Here is a 15,868-nt window from a genome sequence, read left to right as displayed (position 1 = left end):
CTTGGGAGTTTCTGTTCTATCCTTGTGGCCCATGCTTCCAATTCAGTGAACAGAATTGACTGTGCTTATGTAAGACTGAGCAGGCCTGCCCAGGCCCGTGAAACTCTGCAGATAGGAAAGGGCAGGTCTCCACAAGGTGGTGAGTGTAGCCTTGTGGGCGATGGAGCTCTCAGGGCTCTACCTTCTGATGGTGTGAGGCTGTGCAGAGTCATTCAGGCCCCCTTCGGGGGTGTCTTATAATTTTTACACACATACACACATGCACATGCACACACACAACATGCACATGTGACACATGCGCACACATATACATCTCAATACATAAACACTATCTTTCTTCTTTCTTCAGTCTTTCCTTTTCATATTCTCTTCCCACCCCCAACTAATAGAAGCCAGAAAAAGGCACTGCAGAAATCCAATGGCTCCAAGCAGGCTGGCTTTATTGCAGTTCTGGAGAGGCGGGGACTTCAAGAAAGCAGAAAACCAGAGCAAGAGTTGGCTCAGTTCCTAGGGGAAGCCCTGGCTGGTAAGAATAGGAATGCTCTTATGGTGGGTAGAAAGTCTCAGAATTAATAGATGTATATATATATATATATATATATATATATATATATATATATTGTAGAGAGCTAGGATGCTAGGATTGGTGAGTTTGGGGCAAGGAAAAAGGCTTCTTAGAGGGTTAAGAGAAAATAGCAACTATTTAAAATGTACTAAATACAGTGACACTGGGGAGTTATTGTTCCTAAAACATATGTTGCTGTAAAGCCCACCTTGGCCTTGAACCTCTAGTCTTCCTGCCTCTGCCTCCTAAGTGCTGGCATTACAGGTTTGTGCCATTGTGCCTGGCCAAACTATCACTTCTTTAGAAACAAAATTTAGACACCTAGTAATTAAAAGTCCTGTAGAGCTGTGTGACTCCAACAGAACCTTCATGTTCTTGGAAGGCCACTGTAAGTGGTGTCTACCCCAGTGATAGATCAAGGGGCAACACTGGGTTTGATAAGATTATGACTGGAGAAAGATGCAGTTCCCAAAGGCCAAGCATGCTATGATTGACCCTCCCTGACAGCTTTGTGGAGAATACGTGTTCCTCCCTCCAAGGAGATCATGGCCATTGCCATCCTAAGATAGCTTGTCTCTGGTAGTAGAAACAGAACCCCAGTAAGATGGGCAGAGTACTGTCCACTCATCCAGGGCTTGTTCCTACTTTTTCACAGTTGGTTTTTTAGCTGCTTTGCAATAAAATTTAAAAGAAATACATAGGGAGGCTGGAGAGATAGCTCAGCGATTAAGAGCACTGGCTCTACATGCAGAGAACTGGGGTTCAATTCCCAGCACCCACATGGTGGCTTATAACCCATCTGTCACCCCATTTCCATAGGATTCGCTGCTCTCTGCAGGCACCAGGCATGCATGCTGTGTATAGATGTACATGCATGCAAAATACACACAAAAATGAATTAAAAAGAAGAAAGAAACCTATAGGCAAGGCAAAGAATTGTGGCCTCAAGTAGGTGCTGGGGAGATGGTCCTTGGGTCAAGTGCCTGCCACATAGGCACTAGAACCTGAGTTTAGATTCCTAGTACCCACATAAAAGTTGGGTGTGGTTGACACATCTGTAATCCTGATACTGACTAGGGGTGGGAGTGTGGAGACAGGCAGACTCCTGGAGTTCACAGACAAGCCAGTCTAGCTAGTAGTAAGAGGCTTGTCTCAAAAGAAAGATGTAGAGGCATAGTGGGAGGCCATAATCAACCTCTGACCTCCATGTGCATGTACAACCCCCCACCCACCCCCAGTTTTAGCCTAGACTGGCAAGTCTAATCCAAGGCAAGTGGAAACAAACAAAAGAAAAAAATAGTTTATTAAAAGGATTAAAAAACAGGTGCCATGGTTGCATGCTCTTTGGCGTTTGACTAGGACCCTAGTTTCACTTTTGTCTTCTAATGCAGCTGCGTTCTGGGCATGTGCTACATTCTAGGTTGAGTCTCCTCAACCATTGAAGAATCATTCCTGAGCACCAGTCAGCCCCTTGCACTTGGTGGGAAATTCACCAACGAGGAAAATTGATATTATCATTTACTTATGGCCGTGATTTTAATGAAAGTCACTTTTTGTTTTTTTAGGGAGAAGAAAATGACTTTCCAGACAGCACTGGGGATCCCCTTTCAGGTAAAGGATTGGCCTTGCATCAGGCAAGCTGGGCAGATACATTAAAGTTATTCAGTGAATATTTCTATCATTAATGTGTTATGTGTGTGGCTTTATAGCTATTCAACAATCAGCAGTTAGCTTTCATCCATGTTGATGAGAGCATGCATGCATGAGCATGCATGCGTGTGTGTGTGTGTGTGTGTGTGTGTGTGTGTGTGTGTACCTTAATTTTTCAGGCAACTCTCAGCAGGACCTGGAGATCTCTGCTAAGGCTAAGACAGCTGGCCAGGTCTCCTCTCTTTACCTTCCCACAACTAGGACCACTGGTGTCTGTTACCACATCTGACTTTTTTATGTAGGCTCTGGGGACGAACTAAGGACACTTGTGCTTGCACAGCCAAGTGCTTTACTGAATGAGCTATCTCTTCACCTCAACTCCAATCTCATTTTTTAAACAATAGCACACGCTTACATGACCAAAGCCTAGAACTTGCTCGGTGACCTTCATCCTTATTATGTTTTCTGGGTAGAGTAGGAGCCCAAACACCTTTGTGGAGCCTGGTATCAATACACACACTTGGAACTCCATCCTTTCCAAGAACAGATTCCAATCTTTTTGAGCGCCTGAGAGGTTCACTTATTGAATGTGTTTTGACATTGAATTCCCTGTCACTTCCATATAATTCCTTCTGAAAGGCCCAAGTTACACAAAAGAAGACAAGGGATTGTGGGAGGGGACAGCCTATTAGAACCTGTTTACAAAACTGCATGCAGAGCAGAGTAACTTTCTATCCTAATTTGGTGCGACCAACTGCACAACAAAGTATGTCTTCTTCAAAGGCTCCCTACCCACACCAGTGCAGTCCTGGGTAAGGAACCCAGGGCCTTCATCACTTACTAGGCCAGTGCTCTGCCACTGAAAAGGTTTAGAGAGGTTTTTTTTTCCTCTGACCTTACCCCCTTCCCTCTGTCTATAAAGGGTAGATCAGCAAGTTTAGTATTTGGGCCACCAACAAAACTACATACTTCTTGTGTTGACGGCCATTGACCTATAGATAATCCTATATCCTGAGACAGTTTCCATCCCAGCTGAGCATCTGAAATCCCTGAGGGAACTGTGAAAAACCCCCATGTCCTGCTTCCACTCCACACTGATTAAAATAGGACCTTGGTGCCTGGCCCAGATGTGAGGAGGATTTTCCCCAGGAGTTGGAGGGGATCAGTGGGTTTCATCCCTAGTGAAGTTGAGAAACAATTGCTTCTCAATAGCCATCATCCCACACCCACGGCTGTTCACTGTGTGCTGGCTGTACAGTAGGAGGAGACTTTAATGGGTGTCTTTAATTAACCCTTGACAGTACCTTTGAGGTCAATGTCATTACCTGTGTCACTGAGTGAGACAGGGGCTTAGTATACTCACTAACAGTCAAAACCACATACCTTTGCAGAAGGTGATCTGCCTTGCCATAGGGAGCCTTCTTCATAACAAGGCTTTCTTCTCTTTTTCTTTCTGGGTCACACATGGCCCAGGCCAGCCTTGAGTTAGCTGTGAGCTGAGCATGGCCCTGAGTGTCTGGTCCTCCTTCTGAGTGCTGGGGTTGACAGGTATATACTAGGTTTGTGTAGTGCTAGGAGTTGCATCCAAGCCTTCAAGTATGCTGTGTGAACGCTCTGCCCACTGAGCCACATCTCCGTCCCCTTGCTTAGAAGTAACTAGTAGGAAAAGGGTTATTAAAGCATCTAGGAGATTTTTTAATAGAGGGCCAACTTTTTCTCAATCATCTCCTCTCTTTCTAGACTTTCTAGATCTAGAATTGGCCCATAATTTAGTATTTGGAGACCAAGTCTGTACTGTTTTCCAGCATTATGTACTTCCTATGGATGGCAGCTGCCTCTCCCTTCCCTCACTGTAAATCCTCCCTGCCACTCTGAGGTGCAGTAAGGATAACTGACTCCTGTACTTGTACTCCTTCGTTGGAGAAGTAGAGTCCTCATGTATCTACTTGGCAAATGCATCCTTTAATTTCTTTTCTAAAAATATTATTCATTTTTAATTACATGTCTGCGTGTATCACTGTGGGGCTATGTGCATGTGAATGCAAGTGGAGACCGAGGAGGGTGAGATCCCCTGGAGCTAGAGTTAGGTACAGATGTTTGTGAATACTCTTACCTGCTGAGCCAACTCACCAGCCTCTACATTTTTAATGTCCAGAGAGAATTTAGCATTGGAGGAAGGGCTAATTCCTTATTGTTACGTAACTATCATTTTCCAATGTATCCCGTATACCCAAGGCTTATCACTTAAGAGGTACCGGGTCATGATCTAGTTTTCCCTGGTGTCTGACACTTGCTTTGTTCTCAAGAGAACAGATATTCTCTAGAGAAAGATGTCTTCCTCTAGAAAGACACCTCAACATTTGCCTTTTGCTGAATATTGCATGAGATATGAGAAATAAAGAAAGTAGTTAAAGTTTATAATCTTTCTTTTCAATTCCTTAGCAGGGTCTTTCTACGTAGTCTTGGCTGTCCTGGAACTCCCTATGAGACCAGGTTGGCCTAGAACTCCAAGTCCTATCTCTGCCTCTAAGGGCTGGGACTAAAGGTGTGTGCCACCATGCCTGGCATAGCTTGTGATTTTTTTTTTTTTTTGGTTCTTTTTTTCGGAGCTGGGGACCGAACCTGGGGCCTTGCGCTTCCTAGGCAAGCGCTCTACCACTGAGCTAAATCCCCAACCCCAGCTTGTGATTTTAATAGGAGGTTTGAAATCTTCTCAGTAAGCAATGCATATGGACTCCAGTATTGCTTTTCCACCTTATTTACAGAGGCAAGTCTTTCAGTCAAACCCTAATCCTCCCAGTCAGATTGCTCTGTGGGTCCTGTCTCCCTGCCTTCTGAGGCTGCAGTTACAGTTGAGCTATCACAGAGCATTTGCAGGGGGTGTGAGGGCCTGAACGTCAGTCTTCATACTTATTCAGCAAATGCTTCAGCCACTGTATCAAATGCCTACTGTATACTGTAGGACCCTCAATTGTTTATTTTCAAGACAAGTCATGCTTTGTAGCCCTCACTGACCTGGCTCTTAGGCTACCACTCAGTGACCTCTTGTGTAGGAATTTGTCATGTTAGAGTGAAGGCTGCATCCCCACAACTTTCCAGGCCTGTGGTCTTTTGCCTTTAATTCAGACTCTGGAGACAGTGCTGTCTAATTGCTCGGTGGCTGTGTCCACAGTGTGGCAACACCAAGAACTTTAGTGAGTGACTTCCTGATATCTCTTCCCCTCTAACTTTACCTCCCAATCATGCATTTACCCTCTGCTGATAAACAATTCGGAGAGGACTGGAGCAGGGAGGCCACTCTCATAGGGTGGGAACCAGTTTTGGGGTGAGGCCTAGGCTACAGCCTGGTGCTCTCCTCAGCCTACCTCCAGCTCTCTGCCTGCCCCTGGGATACTGGCCACACTTCAGACAGAGCCTATGTGAGCGAAGAGAACAGATAGAGCAGAGGAGCGATAAGGAGGCTGTAAATTCTGAACGGCAGCTTTCTGCCACCATCATTGAGCATGGGGCAAGCAGACCAGTGCTCCCTCTCTTCAAGAACTTCTGAGGGGTTGGGCGGTCACAATGATATCATCACATGCTAGGTTTGTTGTCAAAAACTGTTGGGGAGGCCAGTGAAATGGCTTAGTAGGGAAAGGTGCTCCCATGTGGTAGGCGAGAAATCTGACTCCTGCAGTCTGTTCTCTAACCACACATTCACCAGGACACACACACACACACACACACACACACACACACACCCCAATAGCAACAATAAATGTAACTTTTAAAAAGCTGTCAGGTGCAGGAGGTGGATCTATGCACAAAATGAGCTGGTCCTGGAACCCTGGGTCTGGCCAATGGCCTGACAATTACATGCTAGAGCAGAGGTAATGAGGCAGGTGAAGAGGCAGGATGGGACTGTGAAATCTTGCTACTGCTCCCAGTTCAACAGCCCTTCTTTTGCTGTAAAGCAGACATTCACAACCTGTGGGTTGTGATACCCACTATGGGATTAAATGATCTTTTCGCAGGGTCACATATCAGATATTTACATTACAGTTCATAATTGTAGCAACAAAAATAATTTTATGATTGTGGTCACAGCATGAGGGTCGCAGCAGCATTAGGAAGGTTCAGAGCCATTGACGTAAAGAATAACTCTGTGTGGTCTACAGAGATGGCTCGGTTAGCAGAGTGCTTGCTTTGCAGAATGAATCTGAGCTCTATTGCCAGCCGCCCTGCAGTCATGCTCATGTCTGTGACCCCGGGGCTAAGGAGGAAGAGATCTCTGGGGCTTGCTACCCTACTTAGTAAGCTCTAGGCCAGTGAGAGATACTGTCTTAAACAAATAAATCAAAATCAAAAACAAAAACAGGCTCAGTAGATCAAGTTCTTGCTGTGTACCTACCTAAAAGTAAAAGTCGGGTACCTCAGAGGCAATGGACATCAGTAACTTGATCCAGATTCAGGTAGATCCTTGAGGCTTCCTGACCAGCCAGTTTAGCCTAATCTGTCAACTCTAAGCCACTGAGAGACCCCGCCCTCAAAGAGAGGTGGTGAGAAGGATGGCACCCACGGATTGACACCCAAGGTTGTTCTCTGGCCTCCACACACATATGTGTACATACAGAGAAGAAGAATATCATGTAAGCAATGAGAAACGACTGTTCTGCCCGATTCCAAGGAATTGTGTGTGTGTATGTGTGTGTGTGTGTGTGTGTGTGTGTGTGTGTGCGCGTTTGTGTATGACATTTAGATGATGTCACCAATGTGGTAGAAAAATAAAGGGAGTATTGCTCATGAGTTGTGCAGTGTGTGAGGCTCCCAGGTAACCTGTGTCATCCCTCAGGTGTCAGCAGAAACCAGCCATGCAAGGAAGGCTGCCCTTGCTCTTCCTGCTCTCCTCGGGCTCCCACCATTAGTGACTTGCTCAACGATCAAGACTTGCTAGATGTGATCAGGATAAAGCTGGATCCATGTCACCCGACTGTGAAGAACTGGAGGAATTTTGCCAGCAAATGGGGCATGCCCTATGATGAGCTCTGCTTCCTGGAACAGAGGCCCCAGAGCCCCACACTGGAGTTCTTATTCCGAAACAGCCAGAGGACTGTAGGCCAACTGATGGAGCTCTGCCGACTTTATCACAGGGCTGACGTGGAGAAGATCCTGCGCAGGTGGGTTGATGAGGAGTGGCCCCACAGGGGACCCTTGGACGGTTCCATGCACTTTTAGAATCCCCGCCCCTGGCATTGGCCGTACTGCATGCTGGAACAGCATGGATCGCAGGGACCTATGTGTTCCTGCTGTTAAGGTCTTCGGATGAGAATATAACACAGGCAGTGGTTATCCCTGAAGCTGGTGGCTTGGGGAAGGACGGGTTGTTTCAAAAGCAGGTGTTTGTTTCCTTTTGCACATTTGTTTTAATTTAATATTTGAACCTGGAACTGGGGAAGAATATTTTATAGGTCACATAGGGCCACAGCCTATGGCTGGGACAGAGCCATGCCAACATGGAACGAAAACTCTTCTTAAAAACTGCCAAAGATTGCAGCTTTCCCAAACTGTCAGTGTCTCTGGACACGTGCACGTCATCCCATACAGGACCTTTGCATTCCCTGCCTAGTGGAGGAAAGCATGTAGAAGTCACCCTGGCCTGTTCACTGTTCACAACAGTGTGTTTCTGTTGCAAAAGGCTTTGGAGATCAAGAAGATACTATGCAATGTGGCCCAGATATATGGGCTCCTTTGTTTTATTATTATCAAATACTTTTGTAATCTATAGGCTATCAATACTGTCATTGAATTTAGCATTTTACAAAGGAATACAAAATGTATGGTTTATGGGAGAAGAGAGTGGGTTAGTGTCTTAGGAATGGCATTGACAAAGAATAGTGCTCAATATGGCCTTTTGGGCCCTAGGGAGCTATCTCAGTGGTTACAGTGCTCACCAAATAAAGCATGAGAACCAGAGTCCAGGTCCCTGGAACCCACATAAGTGAGGGAGTGAATGATATAGCAGCTCACCTGTCATTCCGGAAGAGATACCAATCCCGAGAACAAGATGGATAGCTAGACTAGGCACATGGACCAACACTGGGTTCAACTGAGAGACTCTTTCTCAATGAACAATGTGCAGAGTTGTTGAGGAAAACTTTCAACATCAACTTTGGGAGTCTATATGCACACACATGTACATGTACATCTGTATACATGTGCAACAACAATGTGTGTGCACACTGCTCATGCGAACACACAGACACAGACAGACAAACAGACAGAGACAGACAGACAGACAGACAGACAGACAGACAGACAGACACACACACACACACACACACACACACACACACACACAAACACAGAGTAAATCTCTAAGAGATAAGGTCAAGGTTGGTCTGGAATGTAGCCCATTTGGTAGAGTCCTTGCCTAGCATGACAAAAGGCCTGAGTTTGTTCCCAGCATGTACCAATGTGACGTTACATGTCTATAATTCAAGCACTTGTGGGCAGAAGTAGATGATCAGAAATTCAAAGTTATCATTAGCAACAAAGTGAGTGTGAGGTCAGCCTTCGATATATGAGCCCCTGCCTCAAGAAGAAAACAAAATGTCATGCAAGCCATGTGTGCTCGTCCCAATTCATGTGGCCCCAGCATTTTACTCCGTGAGAATTTTTAACTAACATGGGCACAGAATCATCATCAGAGAGATGAACTGAAAGATTTCTTCAAGTTAACTCTGACTGTAAACGTAAGATGGCTTGGATCTGGGTTGCCCAAAGAAAGCCAAGGATTATTCTCAGCTACAGTACAAAATCAGTTTATTGAAAGGTAGCTTACAGTCAGTGATGTCTACAGAAGCATAAATACCCTGGAACGTCACAAAGGTGAGACAAGGGAGAAGGAGGTTACTGTATGTTAAACTGATTAAATAATTACTGAAAGCTTGGTCATCATGTTTTAAACATGTGATCATTTTTAGTTACATATCTATGCCTGATATGTGCCCATGAGTATAGGTGTTTGTAGAGAACTTAGGTATTGGAACTCCTGGAGCTGGAGTTGCTAGACATGGGTGTTGGGAACTGAACATGTCCTCAACAAAAGTAATATGAGATCTTAACCAATGAGCCATTTCTCCAACATATCATATTCACGCTTAAGAACTTTTGGTCCTGGACACCCGTATTAAGGTGAGCTGCTTGGGAATGATGTTGTTTTCCTAGTAAAATGTCAAGATCTGCTTAACTATGTTTCCAAAGGCATTTTTCTTTAAGCAAAGTTTCCCCGTGTAAAGGTCTATAATAAGGTCATATATAATATACATTTTATTTGAGTGCAGTAGAGAAGAGTCAAATGAAAGGGAAGGTCCCAAAGCCACACTGGACAGCCATATACACAGAGACAGATTACACAGTCCGGGGGACCCACACCAGAGGGGCAGACAAAAGCACAGCATGCAATATTGGCACCGTGAAGTTTTAACTAGTTAGGGCTCGGGGCTATGCTAGGATGTCCAACCTGTGCCTCTAAGAACAAACAAACAAATAACCTCTGTACAAAGCAGCCACCTACTGGAATAATACTGTAATCTGTAATAATACTTAGTAATAATACTGGAAATCTGGCCATCTCAAACAATAATCTTATGTAGTGCTGCCCCCTGCTGGAGGATACAGAGTCTGGCTTGGTTAGCTGCCTTCCAAGCCTTCCAAGCAGACCACACAGACAGAAAGAGAAAGCATGAATTTTTTCTGTACCTTGGCAGACAAAGGCACTATAACACTGGCATGGCTGAGACTGAGGCTCCTGTCTCCAGGATATGCCCAGCACAGTGACCTGGGACTCATCTATCACCACTGATGGACTTGCCTCCTCCTTGGGGACTGAGAGTACTGTCCTGTCTACTAGGTCTCTTCTTTTCCCAGTTCAGCAGGCAAGGATGCCCTGATGAAGCAGTCTTAGCCTCACCTGCATTCCAATCATGTACATTACAAAAATGCATGCTTCTAAAGACAGGATTAGTAACCGAGGCTGAACAGTTTTTTTTTCTTCTGGCCTCTTCCTTGTGTGCCCCTAAGCAGATCTCATTTGGTTTTGAGTGAAGATTTTTGCCCACGTCTTTTTTTAAAAAAATCAACCCTACTGTCCCTGCTTTATAATTTCCCTCCCCTTTGAAGCCATGGTATTGCTGTCTGTGGCACTTGTTCAGAGCAGGCTCTATGCACATATCAAATCATCTTCCTCCACCAGCAAACAGTATTGCCCTCTCTGAGATGGCAGCAAACCTCTGCTTCATGTTGTCATGTGCACCCAAAGAAACAACAATGCCATGGACCTAGCAATGCCAAACCACTCTCTGCTCTAGACCAAAGCTGGAGGCACACTGAGAGATATGTGTGCTGTCCCATCACCTGCCTGGGACTTGAACCCCACCCTGGGACTCATGGGTACTTGGTTAGGAATGGGCAAGGAAGGGTGAGTCTTCCTTTACTGTGTTTAGAGAGAATCAAAGCCAAGATGCTGGCCTGAGTGCTGGGGCTACTGAAGCCTCATCATCAGTGGGTGGAGCACCTGTGGGTTACCAAGACTTGAAGGACCTTGGTGGAGTAGGGGCTGCTTCCTTCCCTCCTGTAGCTGTAGAGGGATATGGCTCTGAGAGTTATGTCTGGCAGGGGAATCTCTGGGTGATCACATGTACTGAAGGGCCTGGAGTGGTCAGTGATGCAACTGGAAATGAGATGATCGAGTTTCCCAGCTCTCTTGGAGGTTAAGAAGGATCTTCCCCTTGGTATGACTGTCCAATGACCACCGTTCTCTGCAGCACCCCCTGGGAATGTACAGAAGACATTTCAGCCCAGGAAGGCAAAGCTTCTGAAAGTCTTGCTTCCACAGGGATGGCATCTGTACTCCTCGGTGCTAGCCTTTTGAATCTGTCTACATCTTCATCTCCTGTATGATTCTCTAATCCTGTATGTTTTTCTAATGAATAAGGAAAGATTTTTATAACTGTAATAATGGGTGCTACAAAATTAAAGACTGATGTCAACTGTGGTTGCCTCCAATGTGTGTGCCTCATTTTTTTTAAAATGTGTTTGCATTTCTGGGAAGGGGTGTTTTGCATGCACACACATGCATGTAGAGGCAGGAGGACACCCTTGGGTGTCAGGTGCACAAACACATACCATTCACATTCTTTGAGATAGGGTTCCTCATTGGCCTGGAGCTCATGAATTGGGCAAGGCTAGCGGGTCAGTAAGCCAAAGAGATCTTCCTATCTCTGCCTCCTCAGTGTGGAAATAAGAGTGTATGCCACCATGCCCAGCATTTTTACGTAAGTTATGGGTCTTCCTTTTTAAAGATTTATTTTTATTTATATGAGTATACTGCAGCTGTCTTCAGACACACACTAGAAGAGGGCATCGGATCCTATTACAGATGGTGGTGGCCACCATATGGCTGCTGGGAATTAAACTCAGGACGTCTGGAAGAGTAGTCAGTGATCTTAGCCACTGAACCATTTCTCCAGCCCAAGGTATGGGTGGAGACGCTTGGACAAAAAGCACTTTCCTGACTGAGCTATCCCTTAATACCTACTTTGCATGGACTCAAGCATGGTCATTACCTCCCATCTTTTGGTAGCCCATCATCCATTTCTGTTAGTTGAGCACTCTGTGGCTTTCTGAAATGAGTTCCAGATGCTGGAGATGCTGAGACAAACAACAGAACCCTTCACTCCAGGAGCTGCAGACAGGCAGAGTCACTGAGGGTAAGGGCTGCCAGGACTGGGGAATGTGGGCAAAGGTGGTCAAGGAACAGGCACAAGATGTGCTGAGTAGGAGGAAGGACAAGCACTTAACCTTCCAAGTGTACTCTGTCTGTATATGAAGGGTCCTTTCTCTATTACCACCCTCTTCTCCTGATCAGTCCATCCTCTAGATATCTATGAGGTTGCCCTCTCTGACTGGAACCTCCTCAGCACTTCAGACTCACCTGTTCCATGATTCATTGAGTTTTCTGGGGCAACCATTCACCAGCAGCTCCAGAATGCTTAAGACTCTACTTCTTCCTGGTCTATTTCTCTCTTTGAGCTGCTTTTTAAAATTATTATTATTACTGCTTCTGTGTAGTGTGTGTGTGTGTGTGTGTGTGTGTGTGTGTGTGTGTGTGTGTGTGTGTGTACAAGAACATAGGTACATATGTGGGCACATAGATTGGGGTATACATGCATGTGGAAGTTAGAGGTCAATCTCCAGTTCTCCAGCATCATTCCCCTGGTGCCATCCACCTTGGTTTTTTGAGACAGGATCTCTCCCTGGCCTGCATCTCAGGTTTTGGACTAAGGTGGCTGCCTAGCATGTCACACAAGCACACACACACACACACACACACACACACACACACACACACACACACACGCGCGCGCGGACGAGAACACATGGATGCCCACGTCTGCCTAGCAATCACTAGGATTCCCACATCTCACCATGCAGCATACCTAGCTGCTCCAAGTTGGAAACTGTGCCCCCCACAAACTCACTACAATCCACATCTCATCCTTCACGTGACTGTTAGAGTGACCCAGAATCAAAACCAAACAAGTCATTACCTGTTTGAATTCCTTGTTCTCCCATCTCATCCAAATATAACTATCTCTGCCAGTTTAAATGAGGATACTCTTTGTGACTCTATCTGGGGACCCTAAGATATTTCTGTCTTGAAATTATCACAACCATTTAAAGATAACAGTAACAACAAAGTCTTATTCATGGCTACTTAATTGCAGTTCAAAAACTCAATGTAGGGGTAGGGGATTTAGCTCAGTGGTAGAGCGCTTGGGTTTGGTCCTCAGCTCCGGACAAAAAAAGACAACAAACAAACAAACAAACAAAAATCACTCAATGTAAAGTGAAACTTCAAAACAATCAAGAAAAAAAATACTGTCTAAGTTAAGCATGCCCTTGGTACCCATATATTTCCAGAAGTCTGTTCTGATCCATGATTCACTCCTAGTTCTACTCATGGAAAGATACATTTCTTTACACACTGTTTGACAGAAAACACATAATGGACATCGTTTTACCTGTTCCTGGCAAAGTCTCTGAACTGGGAACAAGCAGGGAAATTAATGAGACGGTGAGTTAATGCTTAAATATCAGTTTGGGAAGATTTCAGAGGAGTTGGTTCCAGATTCCTTCATGATACATTCAAGCAACTTTCAATTCTAGAGAGCCAATTGCTTGTTGATTCCAAAGTGCTAGTCCAGGGAAATCCTTGCCCAGGGTTGCCACACCACACCTGGGATCTGAAGATCTTTCAGTCTTGCAATCCTTCTCCAGAATTATCAAGTCACAGCTTGTTTACCTAGCCAGCTTTCGCCCATTAAAACTAGTAAAGATACACTTTGAAAAATGCATGCCAACATGTTTGCCCTAGAAATATTTTAAGAAATAGTAACTTAGGACAGAGAAATAGTTTAGTGAGTGAAGATACTTACCACCATGCAGGATAAACTGAGTTCAATTCCTGTTGCAGTTTTTTGCAGTTTCCTCTCCAACCCGAATCGGCCAGTACAAAGAAAACGCAACTCAATTAATATGAAAACAATCTAGCATTTAGATTGGGCAGATCCACCCTACACTGTCCTATTCCTAGCTCCCAAATCCCTCATCCCTTGCACCTTTTATTTGCCAGGTCTCCAGCTTCTCCTGCTCCCAGGACAACTCTCTCCTTGCTTCTTTCCTTTCTCCTCCCCCTCCTGACTCCTCCCCCTCCTGACTCCTCCCCCTCCTGACTCCTCCCCTCTCCTGACTCCTCCCCTCTCCTGACTCCTCCCCTCTCCTGACTCCTCCCCTCTCGCTCCCTACTCTTCCCTCTGCCCAAATCTTGAGCTCTTGCCTTTATTTTACAAATTCAGAGAGAACTCCAAGGCAAACCACAACAAATTCCCAGGACCCACATGGTGGCAGGAAAGAGCTAAGTTCACAGGTTGTTCTCTGACCTCCACACAGGTTCTGTGGCATGCACGTTAAAATAAATAAACAAAAGTCATTTTAAAAATACTAATTCTATACTGACGGTTGTAAATGTCAGTAGCTTCATGAAAAGACTCCTCAAAGCTGTACCTCTGAGTTTCTAAATGACATGTGTCCTGCATGTAGGCAGGGACACAGGGTAAAGATAATTAATCCTCAGGGTCTCTCTCTCCTTCCTGCAGTAACTCTGTCTCTTGAAAGGCCCTGCCTCCCAAAGCCTCCACAGTCTCCACAAAGATTGCCACTACCCAGAGACCAGAGTTCTAACACATGATCTTGTAGGTGACATGTCATATTCAAAACATAGCAAACTTACAATGTTCACTTATGATCTTAATTAAGTGAATGTGCCTCCATTTCAAGCCAACACACACTCACACACACACACACACACACACACACTCGCACACGCACACACACACACACACACACACACACACACACACACACACACACACACGCACACACACACATCTTCTCCACAGGCAAAAACGTCTGAAGCCTGATTAGATAGGCAGGGAGAGAGGAAATCAGTAACATCCCCACTAGCTAGCTTTCAAGTGCTAGGAGCTGCAATGCATTTGGCTACAGGAGAAAAGAAATCACCAATCTAACGCCGATGTGAACCCTGTGCCTGCACCTATGACTAGCATTCCAAGACATTGCTGGTGGTAAATAAGACTCTTGAATATCATGAAAATATTCAACCGTTTTCTAATTGGATGTAAGGCTCATTCTCTATGTGAAACCCAAACCTGGAACCATTGTCAGAGCCAAGAACCTATGACTAAATAGATCACATCCTTAGTATAGAAACCACTAGTAGTGTACTGCTACACAGACAGAGAATTAAACGGACTCTGAAGACAGCTAAAAAGAGTAACAATATGGATATATCAAATATTTGAATGGGGAGAATATTCATATTTCCTAAATTGTGTGTATATGCTGCTGCTGGACAAAGATTTTTGAGTCTTCCAGAAATTAATAAATAATGGACTTCATAAATATGTACTTACTGGGGTTCATGGAAGCTGTCCATTTTACTTTGCTTGGATGTTTATTGCAACTTTTAATTCTGAATTTTCAAGTGTAAGCCTAAAATTACATTTTAGAATGATTGTGTATAACTGGCTACATTTGAAAATACCAAACTAGTTTCTGAAAACAACATGTGAATGATTACAGGAATTCTGACAAATTTGAAGAATAGAAATTTGGAAACTGTATAACTCTTTGTGTGGCCCTTTCCATAAAGGTTAGAGGTAATTTGAACCAATAGGCATTTTGTTTTTCGTCTCAGTGGGTTTCAAACTTTCACACATAGAAAGCATACACATATGGAGTGAGTTCCATCCCCCGGTGTAAACTATGCATTTTAAGTACAGAAAACCAGAATTTTTCCTGATCTCAAAAGTGTGCAATTTTTTATGAATGATGCGATTTCTCTTTCTTCGTTGCTTGCTTGAAAACACAAGTTATTCAGCACGTGGCTTTCACTACAGACCTCTGTGAGTGACCCTCATGTCCCAAACTCATGATGCAGAGTCTGAGTGTTCATAAACTACCTCCTGCAATTAAAAAAAGCAGTAGCTAGACAAGGTTTTGTGTTCCTGCTGCAAAGACAGAAGACCCCCT

General features: G+C 44.6%; 1 protein-coding gene across 2 annotated transcripts in view; it reads left to right on the top strand.

Annotated features, from left to right (window-relative positions):
* Edaradd (EDAR associated via death domain) overlaps positions 1 to 11,260 on the top strand; it is a 43,777-nt gene extending 32,517 nt beyond the window's left edge. Inside the window, exons 5-7 of one of the 2 annotated variants that reach the window (XM_087591352.1) lie at positions 2,131 to 2,176; positions 7,047 to 7,371; positions 9,964 to 11,255. In XM_087591352.1, coding sequence (XP_087447478.1) covers positions 2,131 to 2,176; positions 7,047 to 7,371; positions 9,964 to 10,033 — 441 coding nt within the window. In that variant the 3' untranslated portion in view covers positions 10,034 to 11,255. 2 annotated transcript variants of the gene reach the window in all.
* The last annotated feature ends 4,608 nt before the right edge of the window (positions 11,261 to 15,868 follow it).

This window comes from Rattus norvegicus, chromosome 17 (genome assembly GCF_021556685.1).
Source record: "Rattus norvegicus strain SHRSP/BbbUtx chromosome 17, alternate assembly SHRSP_T2T, whole genome shotgun sequence".
Taxonomy (NCBI): domain Eukaryota; kingdom Metazoa; phylum Chordata; class Mammalia; order Rodentia; family Muridae; genus Rattus; species Rattus norvegicus.
The sequence above is the reverse complement of the archived record's forward strand: the minus strand, read 5'-3'. Positions and strand labels throughout refer to the sequence as shown.